The 26,067-nt window shown below is 38.2% G+C and overlaps 1 protein-coding gene across 2 annotated transcripts in view; it reads left to right on the top strand.

Annotated features, from left to right (window-relative positions):
* The first annotated feature begins 17,117 nt into the window (after window positions 1-17,117).
* The window catches only part of EMC2 (ER membrane protein complex subunit 2), a 52,397-nt gene continuing 43,447 nt past the window's right edge, over window positions 17,118-26,067 (top strand). For both annotated transcript variants that reach the window (XM_059995065.1, XM_059995064.1), the window contains exon 1: window positions 17,118-17,180. In XM_059995065.1, the coding sequence (XP_059851048.1) occupies window positions 17,141-17,180 (40 nt within the window). In that variant the 5' untranslated portion in view covers window positions 17,118-17,140. The remainder of the gene's footprint in view (window positions 17,181-26,067) is intronic.

The following is a 26,067-nucleotide window of genomic DNA, read 5'->3' on the forward strand; positions in this document are numbered from 1 at the left end:
AAGGCAGACCTCAGTCAATGACTGAACATGTCGGGGTCCTAAGGCCTGGATACTTCTGCCCACTGTAGTAAGACTGTTCTAATTGGTAATCTTTGCTCAGAAGCTTTTCTTATTGAGTTGGCTGACACTTGGTCAGATCTAAATCATGGCATGAGACTTGTTCTGTCCAATCCTGCTTCTTACTCTCCTTTCACATGTATCATATATGCATCATGGTCTGAAAGCATTCCCTACCCAATCTCGCTTTCTTCACATGGAGTGTCCCCTAGTAAAACTCTTGCATTCCCATCTCAACATCTGCTTCTCAGAGGCCCAAAATGACACAGCTACTATTTACTAAGAACCTACTGTGTGAAGGAGTATATCATAGTGTGTTTGGGGAAGCTATTTAACCTCTCCTAACTGTTCTCTCATCTATAAAGTGGGGTTGTTGTAAAAATTAAATGAAATAATCTACAAAGAGTAATTTGTACAGGCCCTGGGATACAGCAAGTACTCAATAACTGGTATGTAACACTAAAAGTATTATTATGCCATATGCTAGAGTCTGTGTGAGAAATTTTTTATTACTTGTAATTCTTGTTAAATATCAAATATTATTGTGCTTATTTAACATATGAAGTAACTAGTGTTCACTGAAGTTAAAATAACTTGTTCAAATTACTTTATATACTTCAACCTGGGATTCAAACGCAGCAAGTTCTGTAGAAGACAGCAATGCACACGTATGCTAGCAAAGAATCCACTGCTGTTATCTAGAATGTAAAGGAGTTCCACACCCTCTATGGCATGGTATGTACAATCTGTAATTAATAAAAACTACGTTGGGGATTCATTCATAACTTTAAGTCTACTCTTAATTCCACCATGTATATGACATTAGAATCTAACAAAGGGTGCTTAAACCAAGAATTGGTCAAAAAGCTCAGAATAGCAATATATAATGCCACTGCCACTGCCTGATGAATAATGATCAGTTATTTTATTTTTTGCATTTTATTTTAATTTTTTGAATTTTATATTATTTTTTATACAGAAGGTTCTTATTAGTTACCTATTTTATACATATTAGTGTATATATGTCAATCCCAATCTCCCAATTCATCCCCCCTGTGCCTGCTTTCCCCCCTTGGTGTCCAAACGTTTGTTCTCTACATCTATGTTTCTATTTCTGCCTTGAAAACCAGTTCATCTGTACCATTTTTCTAAGTTCCACATATATGCATTAATATACAATATTTATTTTTCTCTTTCTGACTTACTTCATTCTGTATGACAATCTCTAGGTCCATCCACGTCTCTACAAATGACCCAATTAAGTTCCTTTTTATGGCTGAGTAATATTCCCATTGTATATATGAACCACATCTTCCTTATCCATTCGTCTCTCGATGAGCATTTAGGTTGCTTCTATGACCCGGCTATTGTAAATAGTGCCGCAATGAACACTGGGGTGCATGCGTCTTTTTGATTTATGGTTTTATCTGGGTACATGCCCAGTCATGGGACTGCTGGGTCATATGGTAATTCTATTTTTAGTTACTTTAAAAAACCTCCATACTGTTCTCCATAGTGGCTGTATCAATTTACATTCCCAACAACAGTGCAAGAGGGTTCCCTTTTCTCCACACCCTCTGCAGCATTTGCTGTTTGTAGATTTTCTGATAATGCCCATTCTAACCAGTGTGAGGTCATACCTCATTGCAGTTTCAATTTGCATTTCTCTAATAATTAGTGATGTTGAGCATCTTTTCATGTTCCTCTTGGCCATCTCTACTCCTTCTTTGGAGAAATGTCTATTTAGGTCTTCTGCCCATTTTTTCATTGGCTTGTTTATTTTTTTAATATTAAGGTAAAGGAGCTGTTTATATATTTTGGAGATTAATCCTTGGTCCATTGATTCATTTGCAAATACGCTCTCCCATTCAGAGGGTTGGGTTTTCATCTTGTTTATAGCTTTCTTTGCTGTGCAAAAGCTATTAAATTTCATTAGGTCCCATTTGTTTTTACTTCCATTACTCTAGGAGGTGGGTCAAAAAAGATCTTGCTGTAATTTATGTCAAAGAGTGCTCTTCTTAGGTTTTCCTCTAAGAGTTTTATAGTGTCTGGCCTTACATTTAGGTCTTTAATCCATTTTGACTTTATTTTTGTGCATGGTGTTAAGGAGTGTTCTACTTTCATTCTTTTACATATAGCTGTGCAGTTTTCCAGCACCACTTACTGAAGAGACTGCCTTTTCTCCATTGTATATCCTTGCCTCCTTTGTTATAGATTAGTTGACCATATGTGCATGGGTTTATCTCTGGGCTTTCTATCCTGTTCCATTGATCTATATTTCTGCTTTGGTGCCAGTACCATATTGTCTTGATGCCTGTAGCTTTGTAGTATACTCTGAAGTCAGGGAGTCTGATTCCTCCAGCTCAGTTTTTTCTCTCAATATTGCTTTGGCTATTCGGGGTCTTTTCTGTCTCCATACAAATTTTTAATTTTTTTGCTCTACTTCTGTAAAAAATGCCATTGGGGAGTCAGCTCGACACACTACCAGTCCCTCCCATCAGGAAGCTTGCACAAGCCTCTTAGATAGTCTCATCCACCAGAGGCAGACAGCAGAGGCAAGAAGAAATACAATCCTGCAGCTTGTGGAACAAAAACCACATTCACAGAAAGATAGACAAGATGAAAAGGCAGAGGGCTATGTACCACATGAAGGAACATGATAAACTCCCCAAAAAACAACTAAATGAAGTGGAGATAGGCAACCTTCCAGAGAAAGAATTCAGAATAATGACAGTGAAGATGATCCAGGATCTCGGAAAAAGAATGCAGGCAAAGATCGAGTAGATGCAAGAAATGTTTAATAAAGACCTAGAAGAATTAAAGAACAAGCAAACAGAGATGAACAATACAATAACCAAAATGAAAACTACACTAGAAGGAATCAGTAGCAGAGTAACTGAGGCAGAAGAACAGATAAGTGACCTGCAAGACAGAATGGTGGAATTCACTACTGTGGAACTGAATAAAGAAAAAAGAATGAAAAGAAATGAAGACAGCCTAAGAGACTTCTGGGACAATATTAAATGCAACAACATTCGCATTATAGGGAACTCAGAAGGAAAAGAGAGAGAGAAAGGACCAGAGAGAATATTTGAAGAGATTATAGTCAAAAACCTCCCTAACATGGGAAAGGAAATAGGCACCCAAGTCCAGGAAGCGCAGTGAGTCCCATACAGGATAAACCCAAGGAGAAACATGCCAAGACACATAGTAATCAAATTGTCAAAAATTAAAGACAAAGAAAAATATTGAAAGCAGCAAGGGAAAAACATACAAGGGAAATAACATACAAGGGAACTCCCATAAGGTTAACAGCTGATTTCTCAGCAGAAACTCTACAAGCCAGAAGGGAGTGGCATGATATACTTAAAGTGATGAAAGGGAAGAACCAACAACCAAGATTACTCTACCCAACAAGGATCTCATTCAGATTCAATGGAGAAATCAAAAGCTTTAAAGACAAGCAAAACCTAAGAGAATTCAGCACCACCAAACCAGCTCTACAACAAATGCTAAAGGAACTTCTCTAAGTGGGAAACACAAGAGAAGGAAAGAACCTACAAAAACAAACCCAAAACAGTTAAGAAAATGGTAATAGGAACATACATATAGATAATTACCTTAAACGTGAATGGATTAAATGCTCCAACCAAAAGACACAGCCTTGCTGAATGGATACAAAAACAAGACCCATATACATGCTGTCTACAAGAGACCCACTTCAGACCTAGGGACACATACAGACTGAAAGTGATGGGATGGAAAAAGATATTCCATGCAAATGGAAATCAAAAGAAAGCTGGAGTAGCAATACTCATATCAGATAAAATAGACTTTAAAATAAAGAATGTTACAAGAGACAAGGAAGGACACTACATAATGATCAAGGGACCAATCCAAGAAGAAGATATAACAATTGTAAGTATATATGCACCCAACATAGGAGCACCTCAGTACATGAGGCAACTGCTAACAGCCATAAAAGAGGAAATCGACAGTAACACAATAATAGTGGGGGACTTTAACATCTCCCTTACATCAATGGACAGATCATCCAAAATGAAAATAAATAAGGAAACAGAAGCTTTAAATGACACAATAGACCAGATAGATTTAATTGATATTTATAGGACATTCCATCCAAAAACAGCAGATTACACTTTATTCTGAAGTGCGCACAGAACATTCTCCAGGATAGATCACATCTTGGGTCAAAAATCAAGCCTCAGTAAATTTAAGGAAATTGAAATCATATCAAGCATCTTTTCTGACCACAACGCTATGAGATTAGAAATGAATTACACGGAAAAAAACGTAAAAAACACAAACACATGGAGGCTAAACAATACGTTACTAAATAACCAAGAGATCACTGAAGAAAGCAAAGAGGAAATCAAAAAATCCCTAGAGACAAATGACAATGAAAACACGATGATCCAATACCTATGGGATGCAGCAAAAGCAGTTCTAAGAGGGAACTTTATGGCTATACAAGCCTACCTCAAGAAACAAGAAAAATCTCAAATAAACAATCTAACCTTACACCTAAAGGAACTAGAGAAAGAAGAACAAACAAAACCCAAAGTTAGCAGAAGGAAAGAAATCATAAAGATCAGAGCAGAAATAAATGAAATAGAAACAAAGAAAACAATAGCAAAGATCAATAAAACTAAAAGCTGGTTCTTTGAGAAGATAAACAAACTTGATAAAATTTGATGATAGACTCATCAAGAAAAAGAGGGAGAGGACTCAAATCGATAAACACAGAAATGGAAGAGGAGAAGTTACAACGGACACTGCAGAAATACAAAGGATCCTAAGAGCCTACTACAAGCAACTCTATGCCAATAATATGGACAACCTGGAAGAAATGGACAAATTCGTAGAAAGGTAAAACCTTCCAAGACTGAAGCAGGAAGAAATAGAAAATATGAACAGACGAATTGCAAGTAATGAAATTGAAACTGTGATTAAAAATCTTCCAACAAACAAAAGTCCAGGACCAGTTGGCTTACAGATGAATTCTATCAAACATTTAGAGAACAGCTAACACTCATCCTTAAACTCTTCCAAAAAGTTGCAGAGGATGGAACACTCCCAAACACATTGTATGAGGCCACCATCAACCTGATACCAAAACCAGACAAAGGTACTAGAAAAAAAGAAAATTACAGACCAACATCACTGATGAATATAGATGCAAAACTCCTCAACAGAATACTAGGAAACAGAATCCAACAGCATATTAAAAGGATCATACACCATGATCAAGTGGGGTTTATCCCAGGAATGCAAGGATTCTTCAATATACGTAAATCAATCAATGTGATACACCATATTAACAAATTGAAGAATAAAAACCATATGATCATCTCAATAGATGCAGAAAAAGCTTTTGACAAAATTCAACACCCACCTATGATAAAAACTCACCAGAAAGTGGGCATAGACGGAACCTATCTCAACATGATAAAGGCCATATATGACAAACCCAAAGCAAACATCATTCTCAATGGTGAAAAACTGAAAGCATTTCTTCTAAGATCAGGAACAAGACAAGGATGTCCACTCTCACCACTATTATTCAACATAGTTTTGGAAGTCCTAGCCATGGCAATCAGAGATGAAAAAGAAATAAAAGGAGTACAAATTGGAAAAGAAGAGTAAAACTGTCACTGTTTGCAGATGACATGATATTATACATAAAGAATCCTAAAGATGCCACCAGAAAACTACTAGAGCTAATCAATGAATTTCGTAAAGTTGCAGGATACAAAATTAATGCACAGAAATCTCTTGCATTCCTATACACTAAAAATGAAAAATATGACAGAGATATTAAGGAAACACTCCCATTTCCCAGTGCAACAAAAAGAATAAAATACCTAGGAATAAACCTACCTAGGGACACAAAAGACCTGTATGCAGAAAACTATAAGACACTGATGAAAGAAATTAAAGATGATACCAACAGATGGAGAGATATACCATGTTCTTGGACTGGAAGAATCAATGTTGTGAAAATGACTAACCTACCCAAAGCAATCTACAGATTCAATGCCATCCTTATCAAATTACCAATGGCATTTTTTACGGAACTAGAACAAAAAGTCTTAAAATTTGTATGGAGACACAAAAGACCCTGAATAGCCAAAGCAGTCTTGAGGGAAAAAAAAGAAGCAGGAGGAATCAGACTCCCTGACTTCAGACTATACTACAAAGCTACAATCATCAAGACAATATGGTACTGGCACAAAAACAGAAGCATAGATCAATGGAACAAGATAGAAAGCCCAAAGATAAACCCATGCACCTATGGTCAACTAACCTATGACAAAGGAGGCAAGGATAAACATTGGAGAAAAGACATTCTCTTCAATAAGTGGTGCTGGGAAAACTCGACAGCTACATGTAAAAGAATGAAATTAGAACACTCCCTAATACTATACACAAAAACAAACTCAAAATGGATTTGAGACCTAAATGTAAGACCGGACACTATAAAACTCTCAGAGGAAAACATAGGAAGAACACTCTTTGACATAAATCACAGCAAGATCTTTTTTGATCCACCTCCTAGAGTAATGGAAATAAAAACAAAAGTAAACAAGTGGGAACTAATGAAACTTCAAAGCTTTTGCACAGCAACGGAAACCATAAACAAGACGAAAAGACAACCCTCAGAATGGGAGAAAATATTTGGAAACGAATCAACAGACAAAGGATTAATCTCCGAAATATATAAACAGCTCATGCAGCTCAATATTAAATAAACAAACAACCCAATCCAAAAATAGGCAGGAAACCTAAATAGACATTTCTCCAAAGAAGACATACAGTTGGCCAAGAAGCATATGAAAAGCTGCTCAACATCACTAATTATTAGAGAAATGCAAATCAAAACTACAATGAGGTATCAGCTCACACCAGTTAGAATGGGCATCATCAGAAACTGTACAAACAGCAAATGCTGGAGAGGGTGTGGAGAAAAGGGAACCCTCTTGCACTGTTGTTGGGAATGTAAATTGATACAGCCACTATGGAGAACAGTATGGAGGTTCTTTAAAAAATAAAAATAGAATTACCATATGATCCAGCAATCCCACTACTAGGCATATACCCTGAGAAAACAATAATTCAAAAAGACACATGCACCCCAATGTGCACTGCAGCAGTGTTTACAATAGCCACGTCATCGAAGCTACCTAAATGCCCATCGACAGATGAATGGATAAAGAAGTTGTGGTACATATATACAATGGAATATTACTCAGCCATAAAAAGGAACGAAATTGGGTCATTTGTTGAGACGTGGATGGATCTAGAGACTGTCACACAGAGTGAAGTAAGTCAGAAAGAGAAAAACTAATATCGTATATTAACAGATGTATGTGGAACCTAGATAAATGGTATAGATGAACCGGTTTGCAGGGCAGAAGTTGAGACACAGATGTAGAGAACAAATGTATGGAAACCAAGGGGGGAAACAGCAGAGGGATGGCGATGGTGGTGTGATGAATTGGGTGATTGGGATTGTCATGTATACACTGATGTGTATAAAATTGATGACTAATAAGAACCTGCTCTATAAAAAAAATTAAATTAAATTAAAAAATTTATAAAATGTCATTGCTAATTTGATAGGGATTGCACTGAACCTGTATATTGCTTTGGGTCGTATAGTCATTGTCACAATATTGATTCTTCAATCCAAGAACACGGTATATCTCTCCATCTGTTTGTGTTATCTTCGGTTTTTTTTTTTTTTTTGTGGTACACGGGCCTCTCACTGTTGTGGCCTCTCCCCTTGAGGAGCACAGGCTCCGGATGTGCAGGCTCAGTGTCCGTGGCTCATGGGCCTAGCCGTTGCACATCATGTGGGATCTTCCCGGACCGGGGCATGAACCCGTGTCTCCTGCATCATCAGGCAGACTCTCAACCACTGTGCCAACAGGGAAGCCCCGATTTCCATTTTTATAGGTGTTAGCATTTCCCTTATGTATTGAGGTGCTCCTATGTTGGGTGCATATATATTTATAATTGTTATATCTTCTTCTTGGATTGATCCTTTGATCAATATGTAGTGTCCTTCCTTGTCTCTTGTAACATTCTTTATTTTAAAGTCTCTTTTATCTGCTATGAGTATTGCTCTTCCAGATTTCATTTCATTTCCATTTGCATGGAATATCTTTTTCCATCCCCTCACTTTCAGTCTGTATGTGTCCGTAGGTCTGAGGTAGTTTGGTGGTGCTGAATTCTCTTAGGTTTTGCTTGTCTGTAAAAGTTTTAATTTCTCCATCGAATCTGAGTGAGATCCTTGCCAGGTAGAGTAATATTGGTTGTAGCCTCTTCCTTTTCATCACTTTAAATATATTGTGTCACTCCCTTCTGGCTTGTAGAGTTTCTGCTGAGAAATCAGCTGTTAACCTTATGGGAGTTCCCTTGTATGTTATTTGTCATTCTTCCCTTGTTGCTTTTAATAATTTTTGTCTTTAATTTTTGTCAATTTGATTAGTATGAGTCTTGGCGTGTTTCTCCTTGGGTTTATCCTGCTTGGGACTCTCTGTCCTGCTTGGACTTGGGTGGTTATATTCTTTCCCATATTAGTGAAGTTTCTGACTATAATTTCTTCAAATATTTTCTCTAGTCCTTCCTCTCTCTCTTGTTCTTCTGGGACCCCTATAATGGATTTGTGGTGCATTTGATGTTGTCCCAGAGGTCTCTTAGGCTGTCTTCATTTCTTTTCATTCTTTTTTCTTTATTCTGTTCCACTGCAGTGAATTACACCATTGTATTTTCCAGGTCACTTATCCATTCTTCTGCCTCTGTTACTCTGCTATTGATTCCTTCTAGTGTATTTTTCATTTCAGTTATTGTATTGTTCATCTCTGTTTGTTCCTTAATTCTAGGTGTTTGTTCTTTAATTTTTGTAGGTCTTTATGAAACATTTCTTACATCTTCTTGATCTTTGCCTTCATTCTTTTTCTGAGGTCCTGGATCATCTTCACTATCATTATTCTGAATTCTTTTTCTGGAAGACTCCCTATGTCCACTTCACTTAGTTGTTTTTCTGGGTTTTTTTCTTGTTCCTTCATCTGGTACACAGTCTTCTGCCTTTTCATTTTGTCTACCTTTCTGTGAATGTGGTTTCCGTTTCACAGGCTGCAGGACTGTAGTTCTTCTTGTTTCTGCTGTCTGCCCTCTGGTGGATGATGCTATCTAAGAGGCTTGTACAAGCTTCCTGATGGGAGGGACTGGTGGTGGGTAAAGCTGGGTGTTGTTCTGGTGGGCAGAGCTCAGTAAAACTTTAATCCACTTGTCTGCTGATGGGTGGGGCTGAGTTCCCTCCATGTTGGTTGTTTGGGCTGAGGCAATCCAGTACTGCAGGCTACAGGCTCTTTGCTGGGACTTGTGGCAGACTCTTGGAAGGCTCATGCCAAGGAATACTTCCCAGAACTTCTGCTGTCAGTGTCCTTGTCCCCACGGTGAGCCACAGCACACACACACCACCCCCCCGCCACGGCCTCTGCAGGAAACCCTCCAACACTAGCAGGTAGGTCTGGTTCAATCTCCTATGGGGTCCCTGCTCCTTCCCTCTTGGTCCTGTTGTGCACACTACTTTGTGTGTGCCCTCCAAGAGTGGAGTCTCTGTTTCCCCCAGTCCTGTTGAAGTGCTGCAGTCAATTCCCGCTATCCTTCAAAGTCTGATTCTCTGGGAATTCCTCCTCCCATTGCCGGACCCACAGGTTGGGAAGCCTGACATGGGGCTCAGAACCTTCACACCAGTGGGTGGATTTCTGTGGTATAATTGTTCTCCAGTTTGTGAGTCACCCACAGAGCAGTTATGGGGTTTGATTTTATTGTGATTGCGCCCCTTGTACCATCTCATTGCGCTTCTCCATTGTCTTTGGATGTGGGGTACCTTTTTTGGTGAGTTCCAGTGTCTTCCTGTTGATGATTGTTCAGCAGTTAGTTGTGTTTCCGGTGCTCTCGCAAGAGGGAGTGAGCGCACATCTTTCTACTCTGCCATCTTGAATGAATCACTATCAACTGCTGATGCCAACGCTTTTCCTCCCAACACTGGGAAGCTGACTGATTGCATCACTAAGTCCTCTTGTTACTGAACCGAACTTGAGTCTGCTCAGCCATGTGTAGTAAAGCCAGTCTAATGACAGTGAGTTGTGGTGAAGGTAAGTGCAGTGTTTATTATAGGGAGCCAAGCGAGGAATTCAGGAGAGCTAGTGCTCAAAAAGCCTGAACTCTAATCAGTTATTTTTGTAGAATGGCTCCCAATTTGGGTTTGATTGATGTTTTTTTCATGATTAGATTGAGGTTATGTTTAATATTCCATAATCTTGCTATTGCTAGAAAAATTACATCAACTGAAATCACTCCCCCTCTGCCTGTCCCTGCTCCCACCCCATCCACATGACCAATGTTCAAGCCCATTATCAAAAGATGCAAAAGAAATAATAATAGAAACATCATGAGCAGATGAAGGTAAAACATTATAATGCCGAAAGAATTTCTAGTAAGGTGGCAGCAATCTGAACCAAATGGCAGCTTTTGCAGCATACCTATATTATTCCTTACTTCATAGTTTTAAGATAAAAAATTCCAAGTACAATTTTAAAAATTATGGTACATAACGTTTTCAAAAAGTTGGTATTATGCTGTTTCCTCAGGAATGAGGTGGTGCTGGATGTCGTTGGTGGAATGGATTTAGGGGGTGGGCAGTTTTCTTAGAGACATGCTGCCAGGAAATCAGTCTCTTTCCCAAAAAAATCCATGAGGTTGATTAAATAAGCCCTCCTATATGTAAAAAAGCACATGATTTACCATCTGAAGGGTAATATGGCTACATTATGCCTCATGTGGCCATATTATTGGCCTTTAAGCCAACTTTAGCCAAGAGTGGTCAGCATCACCTTACAAAGAAAAAGATGACCAGTAAAGATGACCTCGTGGCCTGGTGGCAAGGGTAATATACCTCAGAACTACAGACCTGAGTAAATCAAACCACCAAAGAGAGGGATAGTTGAAGAATGAAAATTACATCTGCAACAGAATAATATGTAATAATAAATGCATAAGTTAACATTCAGTATATTTTTGTGTGTTTGTTTATTGTAAATAAATACTCTTAACGTTTTTCAAGTAAAGAATTCAGTTATAGTTCTATTGTAGAAAATGGAGTCTAGATGAGCTCTAGAGACCATCAAGTCACAGTAATAGTACATAGAGACTCCCAGATGTTTGGTACCCAAAAGGGATGTTTACAAAAACACATTTTTGCAAAAGGACTGTTACATTTGCACAGATGTATGTGTGTATCAGAACAGAAAATGCACTTTGGGGAAATTAAATAACTATTGTTTGAAAAAGTGGACTTTTAAGTATGGTTATAAATCTCAAAAAGAAATAGCTCTAATTTATTGCCCATCTAGGAGAAATTCTGGGTGTACTCTTTCTGGATGTACTTTCCTCTTCATTCTTACAACTATGGCACAGGGGAGTAATTATCAGTTTGTGAATTCTACTGTGAAAGGACCTAAGTGATTTCACTGGAAATCTTTCCCAGAGACTTTCCTTTGCTTTTTAAAATAATATAATTGGATGTGAAATGAATGGCTGGCACATTTTATAACATATATATTGCAAATGACGGTAGACTTGAAAGAACTAGAAGTGCCTAAATGCTATGGTTGTGCCAGTAACGGAGGCATAGGCTCTTGGGTTTTGTGGGAATGTATTAAATTTCAGAACCTTTTAAAAATGTAATAAAAAACAATGTTCATAAGGTTCCTAAAACAACTCTATATTAATCTGGCTTTTGGTAAATAAAATTCTAAGGAAAACTTCCTTCCAAATGTGAACATGTCACAGTAAAAATATATTGACATGGAAGGAATGAAGATGAAATAAGTAATATTTTCCCTTAAACACAAAGGGATTATAGTTATGATTCACTAATTAGAAACAATAACATGATTTAAAAGCTATGATGAATTTTATATGAGAGTTGTCGTAGACCAATTTATTTTGATGGATAATTGTCAGAGTAGTAAATTGAGGTTATAAACTGTGCTACATAATGTAGGATATTTGAATTCACTATGATTATGACAGAACAAAGCAGCCAGTAGATTCTAAATAAATGATTTGATGACTATGTTGAATATTGCAAAAATCAATTAACATGGTATTATGCTTTGTCCTGTTAAATAATGTCCATTTTATAAAAGCCATAAGGCTTATTAAATTTAAGAAGTTGCTTTAGTCTTTCATAATGTCTGAAGACATTAAGTAAACCACGAGCATAAAAAAGAAGCATTCTAAAGCGCTTTGTGGGCCAATCTGGCTTGATAAATAATCAAAGCTTATCCCATCTCAAAGAAAATGTGGGATTATTCAAAGTTATTCATTTTTGACCATAATTCATTCTGATGTATTATTATTCTAACTTCTCAAACATGATTTTGTAGGACAAAAAATGGAAATCATAAGATAGCTTCACATTAAAAAAAAGCATATAATAGATCACATTCATGTGCCTTTTTCATTCTGCTGTTGAGATCATTAATGAAATAGTAATTCCCATGGTGTTGGACATGGCATAATTTACTATTTGGCTGCTGGGATAGTTTCCTGATATTTGTCACCAATATTGGGCAGTTGTTCAATCAGATAAAGTGGATTAAATATTTTTAATGTGTACGAATGAAAACTCTCTTTTTCAAAGGAATGAGAAGGTGAGAGGTAAAACTTTGAGAACATCTGTAAAGGTGGATTTACAGAAAGTATGCTTGATGTTTATGTTACCAAGGTTATGGTTTTATCTATAGAAGGTATTTTTAAATTTACTTTATAATTACATTATAAAATGTTAAAGAAGAATACAGAAGTTTTGTCACTGACATGCCAGTTTTTTCCTGAGTGTGTCTGAGGAAAGCAAGTTTTACTGGACAATTGAAATGTTATAAAATATGAACAGTCACTGTCCTCGCTTCAGAGAGTACTATTGGTGACAAAACATTTTTCCTGTAAATATTTCATCTTTCACTTATGAACTAAACATCTCATCTCCACCCTATGAATTTCCCATCTTTTTTACCTACTAGTAGTAAGAACTTGAGCAAATAATTTCATTTCAGGGCCTCATTAGGAAATGCATACAATGTTCATTAGTGTTTTTCAAAACATGGGTCATTACCCCATTTGTGGGTCACAACTAATATTTTTATAAAATAAAATGGAATTGACTCAATTTGAATAGAAAATATAGAGAACAAGACACAGTAAAAGGCTTGTTTGCAAATTTTGTTTTAGTTTTAAATATCTGTATGCACAGTGTGATATAAAGTGTATTCCTTAATATAAGATGTAGGCAAAAAAGTTTGACAAATACTGTTCTAAAGAATCATAAGTTCCTTCTAAGTCTAAAATGAAATTATTCTAGTTTCCAGCTCAAAAACTCTGATATTGACCTCTTTTAACCTTATGTCATATGGTTTATTGCCTGACAGACAACAGTAGCCAGCTATTGGGCTGGCCAAAAAGTGCCTTCGATTTTTAAGTAAAAATAAAAAACACATTTTTCATTTTCACCAAGACTTTTATTGAAAAAAGTATTCACCCTTTTGTTCCACTACCTTCTGCCATTTTTCAGGCAACTTCATAATTTCATCTTCCCAATACTTTTTTATCTTTTTGAGCAAAGAACTGTTCCAGGTACCTTTTACAGTCTTCCAGGGAATTGAAATTTTTTCCTTTAAAAGAATTTTGTAAAGACCAAAATAAATGGAAATCTGAAGGTACTATGTCTGGTGAATACGGCAGATGAATGAGAACTTCCCAGCCAAGCTAAGTTTTTGCCTGGTGATCAAAGAAACATGCAGTCTTGTGTTATCCTGATGGAAGGTTATGCGTTTTCTGTTGACTAATTCCGAATGCTTTTTTCTAGTGCTGATTTCAGTTGGTCTAACTGAGAGCAGTACTTTTTGGAATTAATCATTTGGTTTTCAGGAAGGAGTTCATAATAGAGGACTCCCTTCCAATCCCACTATATACACAACATCACCTTCATTGGATGAAGACCGGCCTTTGGTGTGGTTGGTGGTGGTTCATTTCGCTTGCCTCACAATCTCTTCTGTTCCACGCTCTTGTACAGTATCCATTTTTCATCGCCTGTCACAATTTGTCTTAAAACGGAACATTTTCATTACATTTAAGTAGAGAATCACATGCAGAAATATGGTCAAGAAGCTTTTTTTCGCTTAACTTACGTGGAACCCAACCATCAAAGTGATGAACATAACTAGGCAGGTGCAAATGATTTTCAACACTTGATTTGGATATTTTGAGTATGTTGGCTATCTCCGCCGTGGTATAACACTGATGGTTCTCAATTAATGTCTCAATTTGATCGCTATCAACTACAACGGGTCTACCTGCCCGTGGAACATCATCCAGTGAGAAATCTCCAGCATGAAACTTCGCGAACACTTTTGACATGTTCAATCACTCACAGTACCTTCTCTGTACACTGCACGAATCTTTTTTTGCATTTCAGTTGCGTTTTTACCTTTTAGAAATAATATGCCGAAAATGTTGCTTTTTTCCTTCCATCTTCAATGTTAAAATGGCTACAAAAAAATTCACCTATTTTGATAAGTCTTTTTTAAAATGCATGCTGATGTGACAGCTGTCATGTGCAATCTAACAAAATTCTTTCAATGAAGTTAAAGACAACTAAGTGCTACTAGAGCCATCTTATGGAAAAAAATGAACGAACCTTTTGGCCAACCCAATACAAGGGCATTTAGTTAAAGTGAGTGAAAAATATTTACTCCCTCAATTAGTTGTACTCGTTATAGCCACTGTAAGTCATTAAAAGACAACTTCTTGGGCTTTCACACACTCTGGGTAAATGCCAGACCTAAGGCAGATAGGAGTTTGCCATGTTTGAGAAATAGAAATAGGTGAGAATGGTAGGTATCTAGTGAAAAGAGACAATGGTAGGAGATGAAGTAAATCATGGTAAAGTGTTTAGAGTATATTTTTACTGCCAGAGGAGCCATTTGAAAGCTGTAAGCAGAGGACTTCTGTGGCCTTTTTAAGACCAGTAGGATCGCTGTATAGAAAATAGATTTTTACACAGCAAGAATGAAACTAAGAAGGTTAAAAGACTATGACAGTCATTCAGGTGAGAGATGGTTGTGGCTTCTATTAAGGTAGTAGCAGTGGAGATGAAAAAAAATAGATGGATTTGGGGAAGTTTTGGAAGCATACAATACAGAATTTGCTAATAGACTGGATATAGGGGGCTTGGCAAAGAAGGGAATCAATGATAGTTCCTAGAATTTTAGTTGTGATGGGGAAGAGCAAGTTGGGGGGCATGGTGGCAGGAATCCAGATTTCTGTTTGGGAGATGTTAACTTTGAGATACATTTTAGGCATCTAAATGAACATGTCAAGAAAGTAGAACTGGGTTTCATGGGAGAAGTAAGGACTGCTGGATTTTATGCATTTGGGCATCATCAACATATAAACAGTATTTATAGCCACAGGACTGCTACTTCCATAAGAGTGTCATGCAGTGTCTCTTTTAGTCTTGATAACAATTCAAGGGAGATATTTTCTTTTTATATCGATATGATTAGCTTCTTTCTATATCTGATCGACTCCTATGCTCAGAGATACATAGGCTAACTGTCAAGCAGCTACTAAATGGTGGAGCCTGGATTCAGATTTGTCTGACAGAGTTCTTGTTCTTTCCATTACACCAGGTTGTTTTACTGAAGTATTAGAATATGTGAATTTCTGAGTGGAGGATTTTAAATTTTTTTGAATGAAGGTTTTTTTTTTTTTTTTAAAAAAGGTCTGTCTAGTCTAGAGAGAATGAACTTCATTCAGAATCTAATCCAAGTTTATAAATTCAGTAGTCTTTTTTATCCTTATGCAACTTCCCTTGGGCAGGTGCCACTGATAGTTCCTTTTTTTCTTTTTAACTCTACTCCTTTGGCATGTGGAATATGACTCTCTGTTTTCCTTTCTCCTCATATGTTGATTTTCTTTTCTTCACTGACCCTTAAGTATACGTGTTATGCAGGAATTTTTAGCCTTCTTTCTTAACTTTACATATTCCCCCTTTACATTTTTATGTTCTCATTGCTTCAAATACTAAATATACCCTTATGACCCTCAAATTTTTTGCTTCCACTCCAGACATTTTTTCCCTAGCTCTATCCAACCAGTTCCAAAGGTTTCTGAAAGCAATTAGCCTGGAGGCTCCCCCGTGCGAATAAAGAGGAGCGAAGTGTAGGGGCTGTGATTAATTCATCTACTTATAATCATTTACATATCGGCTGCCTTTATGGAGTTTAAAAAATAGACTGGCAAGCAGACAGTGATCCACGGGGAGCGTTAACTAAGGGTTTGGATTGGCACGAAGCCATTCATGTGAACATAAAGAAGTCCTCGGCCACAGGAACATAACTTGCAAAGCAGAATTCTGCTTAGTTCCTCAAAGAGATTTAACCAGAAATTTTTGAAGTGTATCAGGTCAGCCGAACATTAAAAAGAAAATCGAAGGCGAATCCCATCATGGAAGGAGGAAAGTTGGGGACAGATAACGGGTTCGCGCAGAACTTTGCATTGCAGCAGGTCATGAAGAGAACAAGGTACCGATTAGGAAGTGGGAAGAGAATGAATACACCTATGCAGAAAAAAGTGAAAAGCCGGGAGTGGCACACATTAAAGACCCAGAATTTGTTAAGAATCCACGGTAAAATAGACATCTCACCCCAAACCGGCTTCGGCGGCTCCCGCTCCAGCGGCTCCGGCTCCAGCGGCTCCGCCCCCGCGCCCTCACAGACCTTAACGCGCCGCGCACCGCCCAGCTCGTCCCGCCCCCTTTCCCGACTGCCCCTCGGCAGAGCCGCGTGCACGTGTGAGGCGGATCCCGCCCCCTCCGCGCTCTTGGCCAATGAGAAATGACGTCGTAATTCGCCACCGCCTAGTCTCGGGTCGTGTGACCGCATTTCCCCGCCCTCTCGCCCGGTTGCCTCCAGGTTCTGAGAAGATGGCGAAGGTCTCAGAGCTTTACGATGTCACCTGGGAAGGTAACTGCTGCCGGGGCGGGCGCGGAAAGACCAGAAGCCGTGGGAAGCCGTTCGGGAGTACCTGCTGCCCTCGGAGAGCTGGATTTTCCGGTCTCTCTTCGGCATTGGACCGGCAGAGCTGTGGTGGTGGCTGAGGTGGAGGTTGAGGCTGACCCCTTCCTTGGCCCGGCCACCGACTGGGGTCTGCGGTGTTTCCCACCTCTTGCGCCAGTAGGCTGACCGACCGTCCTACCTCCGCGGCAGTCCAACGGCGCAGGGTAGCTTCCATTGAAAGGCGACCGGGACCTGGGGCTAGGGTTGTCATACGTTTCCTGTGGCTGCTGGGCGGCGCGGAGGAGGCGGGATAGTTGCCTGCAGAAGCGTCTTTGCAGCCGAGAAATACACGGCCTGTACGGGCCTTTGAAGTGCTCTGTAAGGGTTACAATTCTGTGTAGTAAAGGTGTGTGGAAAACCCGTGAACATATCTGATTCTTTTACATGGCAGTTTACATTTCATTCTCTCTTCAAAACTGGGTTTCTGATTTCTCCCCTTGTTAATTATTCCCTGTCCCATTCCCCCTCAAAACACATTTACACACACAACTTCCTTCTTATTCCCTACCAGTAAGTAATTCCTTTTCTGAAGGGGAAGTACCTCTGGTTTAATCTGAGGTGGAGTTTGTGTTTAAATTTGGAAGCAGCCAAACTTTGGACGAGTACTGTAAGAGATTTTCCTTTCTTAAAAACTTTCGTGGGAGGCATGCATGCTTAAGAGAAGAGCCTTGAGTTTCTCTAAGGCATGGAATTTGTGTAATCGAAATTTATATTCCCAACATTTCACAGTAGACTTCAGTAGCTTATTTGTTCGGATATTTAAATAATGGCCTGATAACACGTGGACTGAAAACTATATTGATTGTTCAGTGGTGAGTAAATCTTTCCAGTATTACAAAGTTGAAAACAATAATGAGAAAAGGTAAAATTCTTTTATACTGGAAGTGAATTCAGTGATTTATTATTGCTTTTGTGGCTTCTAGCACACTGTGAACCGCAGTGTTTCTACGTGTACTGGGGAATCCATTATATTAAAAGTATTAAGTTCTCAGTACTTGGAGACAGCAAATTAAGTGACACAGTCCCTACCTTCAGGGAGTTCATAGTCAAAAGGAGAAAGACAGACTTGTAACATGGTTTTAAAAGGCTTGTGTCAGGGTATATTCCTTCAGTAGCTACGTGGCTGTTATTTTTAATGCTTTTAAGAAATTTTCAAATATTTCATGGTTTTTTGAAGGTGCTATTTTGAAGGTATGTTCAATATAAGTTTCTTAGATGATAGTGTTGTGTAGAATGGTAGGGAATGAGTGGGTGTGTTAACTACCAGCAGACAAGGTAATTTAAGTAACTTGGACCTTACCCTGTGGACATTCTAAAGATGAGTGACATAATTAGATTTAGATTAATCAATAATAACTACTTCACAAGTTTGTTGAGGAACAAAAGGGAAAACATATGTTAAAGTGCTTTTAAACTATTAAATACATATAAAAAGATGATCTGGCTCCTGTCTGTGTCTCCAGCTTTATCTTAAGCTACTCTTACCCTTGCTCTGTGAGCTGGCCACGCTGGCTTTTGTTGAATTCCCTAAATGTGCGATGCTCCTCTAGTCTTAAGACTGGATACAAGCTATTCCTTCTGATAGGAGTGTTCTTCCCTCCTGGTTCTACTCTTATACTCTGCTCTACTGACTATACTTTTATCATTTCTCGGCATTCCCCTCAGAGGTCACATACTCAGAGAGCCTTCCTTGACCACCCTACCCCCGCCCATTCTCCATCCCGCCACCAAAATTTAAAAGAGAAAAGACAACAAAAACAAGCAACAAAACTTACCCCTGGTCCTTTAACTATGTGTCCTCATAGTACTGAAGTACTTACCCAATTGTGTTAAGTTTAAAAATGTCTCTCCTCGAATGAAGAGGGACCAGGCCTATCTTGTTCTAGTGCATGACATATTGGAGGAACTTAGTGATCTGTTGACTAAATGAATTGTTAGTAGGATTAAAAGATCATCACAAAAAATACTATAAGTAATTTTCTTAGTATTGGAGTGATTTTTTTAGTATCTTAGACTTAGGCAACTCACTTAGCAAATAGAATATAGTTTGCTCATTTTAATTAATGTAATTAATAAGTAGAATTAAAATTCTATTTTAGGAGACTTTTAGGAAAAGAGTATTGTAGATTTTTCTTTCAGAGACTTTTGGTAACAAGAGGGTAATGGGAGGACCCTCGGGGTAGTTTTTTTGTTTAGATTTGGGGGGGGCGGGAGTGTCAGTTGACCTGTGTCCTTTAAGAATTCCATTGAATAGGGCTTCCCTGGTGGCGCAGTGGTTGAGAGTCCGCCTGCCGATGCAGGGGACACGGGTTCGTGCCCTGGTCCGGGAGGATCCCATGTGCCGCGGAGCGGCTGGGACCGTGGGCCATGGCCGCTGAGCCTGCGCGTCCAGAGCCTGTGCTCCGCAACGGGAGAGGCCACAGCAGTGAGAGGCCCGCGTACTGCCAAAAAAAAAAAGAATTCCATTGAATAGCATCATGAATTAAAGTACTGGAAATGGTTAGTTCAAAGAGTAGTGTGATTTCTTGTGATAGGAAAGTTTATCACATATTTATAAAAGACGTATATACTAAGTTTAACGCTCTCTTAGTTTCTCTTGGGCTCTATAAAAAAGTAGGTATATGGTTTATTTATCAGCCAGTTGAAGGTTATTGATGTTTATTATATAGAGGAATTTGGAGGTGGGAAAGAGTTGAAGGAGGGTATAGTCAAGTTTGTTGAGAATAGGGTATTTGGGCAGAATATGGATAGGATGCCTCACACAGTGCCTGGCCTATAATAGGCATTAAATGAATATTTGTTGAAAAAGTATTTATTTAAAATGTTTGAGGGGATTTTAGTTGTGTATGCTCACTGTCTCTACTTCTCTTTTTATTCAGTCCTTTAAACAACCACAATGTGGTTTCCATGCTCTATTAGTCCAGTAAGATTTCTAGGGAGATCTAATGCTGGGTCTAATGTATCTGTTTTGTACATCTATACTACATTTGTCATTGCAGGTCATTCCCTCTATGAAAAATTCTTTCGTTGGTTTCTTAATAGCATTAAGGCTCTCTTTTTACTTTTCAGAACTTTGCTGTGTTCTCTACATCCATTTGCTCCTTAATTTTTGATGTCCCCAGTGGTTCTTTCCTTAGCCCTCTTCTTAATCTGTTATTGGTGGTGATTAATCCTGAGTTCAACAGACTTCTAACTGATGCAGGCATAGGTGTTATGTGGTCTGTGACTTTCCTGAAATTATATGCAAAATTGAGTGTGTTTTTAAACATGTACATATTTCTGGGGGAAAGTTGGTTCAAAGGTCCCATCAGCTTCAAAGAGCTCTAAAAAGGTTGAATGTCTTCTGTGGGTAATCATCCACACCTAGCTTTAATTATTAGCCTATATGCTAAATGACATGTTAGTTAAACATATATTTGAGTACTTTGTGCCAGCTGCTGTTCCAGTTCTTGAGGATACAGTGCTGAAAAAGACAGGCAGGGTCCCAGGTCTCATGGCACGTACCCTGAGATTTCACTTCTGCACTAAAAGTTCATATTTATGGGTATGTAAATATTTAGTGAAGGTCATTTTTGCAAGGTAAGAGCTGGAGAGGTAGGTTGGTGCCTTGAATACTAGCCTAAGGAGTTTGGACTTTATTTTGTAGATAGTTGGGAGCCACTTTCCTATTTAAAAAAAAAAAAAAAAGATCAGTGACTCCTTTTGGTAAACTTAAAATTTTAAATGGACTTTTGATATAGGGCAGGGCTTTTTCTTTGATAGGGATCTCCTGATTGAAATTCCTTGTCATCTTTAATAAACCATTTTCAACTTTGCTTTCTGTAACATGGAACAAGAACATAAAGACCCTTGTATAGCAGCTTCAGTGCACAAGTCCTGTAGATTTTTATTATTTTCCTCTTATTTTTAATTGAGTCACCTTAACATAACAGCAGTTTTTGAAAGCTCTTTACCTTTGTGGAGTCTTTTTAAAGCATCCAGCTTTGTTTTGTAGAAAAAGTCTATCTTTTGCACTCAAGTTTTTTTTAGCTTTTGTAATATTTAATTACAGTATATAATTACATTAAGTTTAACTGCCATGAACTGGTTTGCATGCAACTGACTTTTTAAAATGTAACAAATAATGGAAACAACCAAGAGCCTGTTGGCTAAGAGCTTCTCAAATGCTAGGGGCATCATTAGTATTTTTTGCAGGAAGAAATTCTTTGATTATAACTGGAGGATAGTTAGAGTTTTTAATGAACCTTATTAATGTCACCCATCATATTTTTTTCATTGAAGTATAGTTAATTTACAAACACCCCTCATATTTTAATTACTTGTTTACATTCTGTACACACACAAATCTTCTCAGTGCTTCCAATGACCAGCATAGTGGTGAGAGTCAAAAAATAGCTCTCAGTAAATGCTAATTAAAATTTTTGTAGCACTTTATATTTTATGAAGTGCTTTACATAAATTATCTGATATTAGGAGTTCTAAACTCAGATGCCAAGAAGATGAGGATAATGTGTGAAATTGCGTGAAAGATGATAGTGGTGCCTATGAAGAACTGGTGAGTGCGTGCCTTATCTAAAGGTAATCAGAATCAGATTAAAAACAGATTACCCCCCACCCCAACCCCCAACATTGTACTGGCTAAGACATTTGAGGGGTCTAGGTTTTGCTTTATGTAATGTTCATTGCAGATAGGCTTGTGATCTTCTGTATTTTATAGCTGAGGTTAGAAATGTTACATAACAGGTCCAAGATGACTGTGCTAAGTAGCAGCATTGGGATTTAAACCAAAGTCCTCTGACTGTAGCTCCTATGTCTTTATGCCACTTCATGCTCTAAATCTGGAATTGGCATTATTTTCTGTAAAGGGCCAGGTAGTAAATATTTTCAGCTTTGTGTGACATATGGTCTGTCTCAACTATTCAGCTCTACCATTGTAGCACAGAAACAGTCAGACAGTACCGAAATGAATAAGGGTACCTGTGGGTTTTTTTGTTTTGGGTTTTTTTTTGGGGGTGAGGGGTCCCTGTGTGCTGGTAAAACTTTATCCATAAAACAAGTGGCTGCAAAATTTGGTCCTGGGACTTTATTGACCCCTGCTTTCAATCTCCTGCTTTAAATGAAATATGAAGACCAAAGCCAAAGATGGAAGGATTAGGAAAAGATAAATAGCATTTGGTTTTAGAGAACGTACTGTTGGCTTGCAGAGAAGTTTCAAAGCCTTTTGGTTCAGAAACAAAAGAGAATTAAAAGTGGGTATGAGAACACGTAAGGAAACAGGGTAGAACATTAATAGCTTAAATTTTTTTGAGCACATTTTGTACCATACTCTGTTCTAAACACATAAATTATCTCACAGTGCTTACCACAACAACTATATGATACAGGTATTATTATTTTTCATCTCCACTTTTTAGATGAGAACATTAAAGTGAAAAGTGTTAACTATCCAATATCACACAGATAGAAAGTGGTAGAACTGGCATTTGAACTCCAGCAGTTTGAATTTTGCATCTTCACTTTTAACCACACTATACACTAGTGCCTTTGGATAGTAGAAGAGATATCTGAAGAAAGAAGATAAAAATTTAAAGCTTATGGGAGTTTTGAAACACAGGAAAAACCTTTGGATAGTGAAAAGAATTGTGAGGCAAAATTGAAGTGTATGTAACACTTTAAATATATTTTTGAGGGAGTCATAACAGTGCATAGATAATACTTTTTACTTTGCTTTAAAAATATCTTGAAGTACATGTTATACTCAATTTGGTTTTCTTTTAAAATTTAGAACTTGGGTAAATAGGGAAATATTTGTGTGAACGGGCTCATTGTTTTTCCTAGTTGATCTTTAGAAAAAGTGCTTTTCTTACCAAGTCCAAGATCATTCTGCTCAACGAGCAACAGGCTAATAAATCAAGAGGTGAGTTGTTGGGACAAGGAATAGTGACTTTATTCAGAAAGCCAGCCAGCTGAGAAGATGGTGGACTGGTGTCCCAAAGAACCATCTTACCCCAGTTAGAATTCAGGCTCTTTTATAACTAAAAGAGGGGAGGGGGTATGGTTGATTGCTGCAAACTTCTTGGTGTCAAAATCCTTTGTTCTTGCATCTGTTCATGTAGGTCAGGTCATGATGTTCCTGAAAACCTCCAACAAGACAAACTTTATACTCTGTTTGCAACTTCTTATCTCTGTATGAGTAGAAAAGTGTTATACCTTTAAAGGTTGGAGTCTTGAGAAAGGGCTGGCCTGTATATTTCAGGCCATTAGGCAACACTCTTAACTTGTAGCAAAAGCAATAGAATACAAAGGTTAAAGTAAAAGAAAAAGATACAATATGGAGTCAGATTTGTTCTTTCCTATTATACTTTGCTCTCCTAATTTTCCTTCTTCTGGTGAGTGATCCTTCAGGTTTTTTTTTTTTGTTTTTTTTTTTAAGGATCTCTGGGAGTAGTCTTTGACAGAGAAACATGTTCCCCACCCCTGCTGTGGGTTACATAAACTAAGAATTAACCTGAGCTCCATTTTGCAATGGCCTGAAGGAACTGCTTTGCCTGCCTTCTCTCTCTTCCCCAATAGGTGGGTTGGGCACTTTCCCAGTCCCTGGGAAAAGGTTGGTCCCCAGCCTTTTTGGTACCAGGGACTGGTTTCACGGAAGACAATTTTTCCACAGACCAGGGTGGAGTGGATGGTTTTGGGATGATTCCAGCACATTACATTTGTTGTGCACTTTATTTCTATTGTTATTACATTGTGATATGTAGTGAAATAATTATAAAACTCACCATAATGCTGACAGGCGGTGGAGCTCAGGCAGTAATGAGAATGAGGAGGAGTGGCTGTAAATACAGATGAAGGTTTGTTCACTTGCCCGCTGCACTCAGCTCCTGCTATGCGGCCTGGTTCCTGACAGGCCACGGACCGGTACTGGTCCATGGCCTGGAGGTTGGAGACCCTTGCCTTACCAAATGAGATACTTTTACTCCTCTACCATAGTTTATGCTCTTTGTTGTAGAATTCATCTAACAAACTCCCTTTGATCCTTAGGGCTTAATTCACATATCACAGATGTCTTCTTTAACCCTTTCTCCCTGCCAGGTGAAATTAATCTTTCCCTCACCTTGCTTTCTTAGTGCTCTGAACATAACCACTATCTTACCTTTTATCACATTATTTTGCTGCTGTTTACAGTTTTTCTGTTAACTTGTCAATTTCTTAGGCACACTGGATGATTCTTTTTCATCATTACGTTTATAGCATGTTATAAAAAGTATGTATTAATATATTTTTGAATGACTAATTAGAAGTCATGGGGGACATGACAGTGGGTGAAAGGGAATGTTTTAAAAGTCAGAGATTTTCCAGTAATATACTTTGATTATGAATAAGTAGGAGGAGACTGATGGAAAATTGAGTACTGTTGGTAAATGAGAAATTTGACAAAAAAGGAGATGGGACCAGTTTTTCTCTTTTAGTCTCTAGTTTATGGGAAGGAATTCTACAGTTTCTTAAAGGGCATTCTAAAGCAAGTTAAGAAATAATCTAATAGATTAAAAGATATTTCTTAAATTCAAACTGCATATTTTATTAATTCACCTGGGCTAGCATTTCTTAATTTGGGTGTCAGGGTACAGGCAAGGGGTGCAGTTTTGTGGAACAGATCTGTAAAACACTAAATAGATTTATATTCCCGAGGCTCTTCCTATTTTAAAATAGTCTGCCAGGTTGACAGAGAATGTCAACTTCAGACAGTATAACTATGGTGTAGGGGATGTGGTTTGAATGAGTTCTGAGAACCCAGGTCGTGGACCTTGTGGATATATGTTATATGCACGTTATCTTGTGGATATATGTTATATTGTGATGTAATAAGGTATAATGTATATTTGGTCTTCATCCCCAATTTCTGGCACAGAGCTCCTAAACCCTTGTAATTTCCTTAGTGGTAGGGTTGATAGGAACATCTTCTGTTATAATATTTGGTCTTAGTCCTGGGTTCCACATACAACATCTTCTAAGATTTATAGTGATACATGTCTTTTTATATACCATTGAATAACTGGTGGCTGGATAGCTTCGGGATGGGGGCTGGTCACTGGTAAGACCAAGACTTGAGTGAAGGGTTGGAACTTTCAACCCTACCCCTCAACCTGCTGGGAGGGGAGAGGATCTGGAGATTGACTTAATAACCAGTGTCTAAGGATCTAATCAGTCATGCCTACAGACTGAAACCTTCATAAAAGCCCCTAAACTTCAGGGTTTGTAGAACTTCTAGGTTGGTGGATACATCAAGGTGCTGGGATGGTGACTCACTCAGAGAGGGTACTCCTATGCCCCCGAAAACCCCCTCCCACCCCCAGCTCTTTGCTCTGTGTATCTCTTCCATTTGGTTGTTTCCTGAGTTGTATCCTTTATAAAAAACCAGTAATAGTAAGTGAAGCACTTTCCTGAGTTCTTTCAGCCACTCTAGCAAGTATCAAACTGGATGAGGGAGTTGTAGAAAGGAACCCCTGATTTTGTAACGAGTTGCTCAGAAGTATGGGTATCCCTGACTTGTGTTGGTTTCTGAAGTGGGGGCAGTCTTGTGAGACTGAGTCCTTAACCTGTGGGGTATGTGTAACCTACTTTTTGTTTGCCTGCTCAATTCCTCTTCAACCTTTAAGATTGAGTTCAAGTTACTTCCTGTGCAGAGTGAGAGTCAAGGTGATTTCTAGGTTTCAGTAGAAGAAATTAACTATGTTAATTTGTAATGATTTTCTAAGACCGTTTTTGTAAATTCACTTAGGGTCCATTTTCATCT

Source organism: Delphinus delphis, chromosome 17 (assembly GCF_949987515.2).
Source record: "Delphinus delphis chromosome 17, mDelDel1.2, whole genome shotgun sequence".
In the NCBI taxonomy this organism is placed as follows: Eukaryota; Metazoa; Chordata; class Mammalia; order Artiodactyla; family Delphinidae; genus Delphinus; species Delphinus delphis.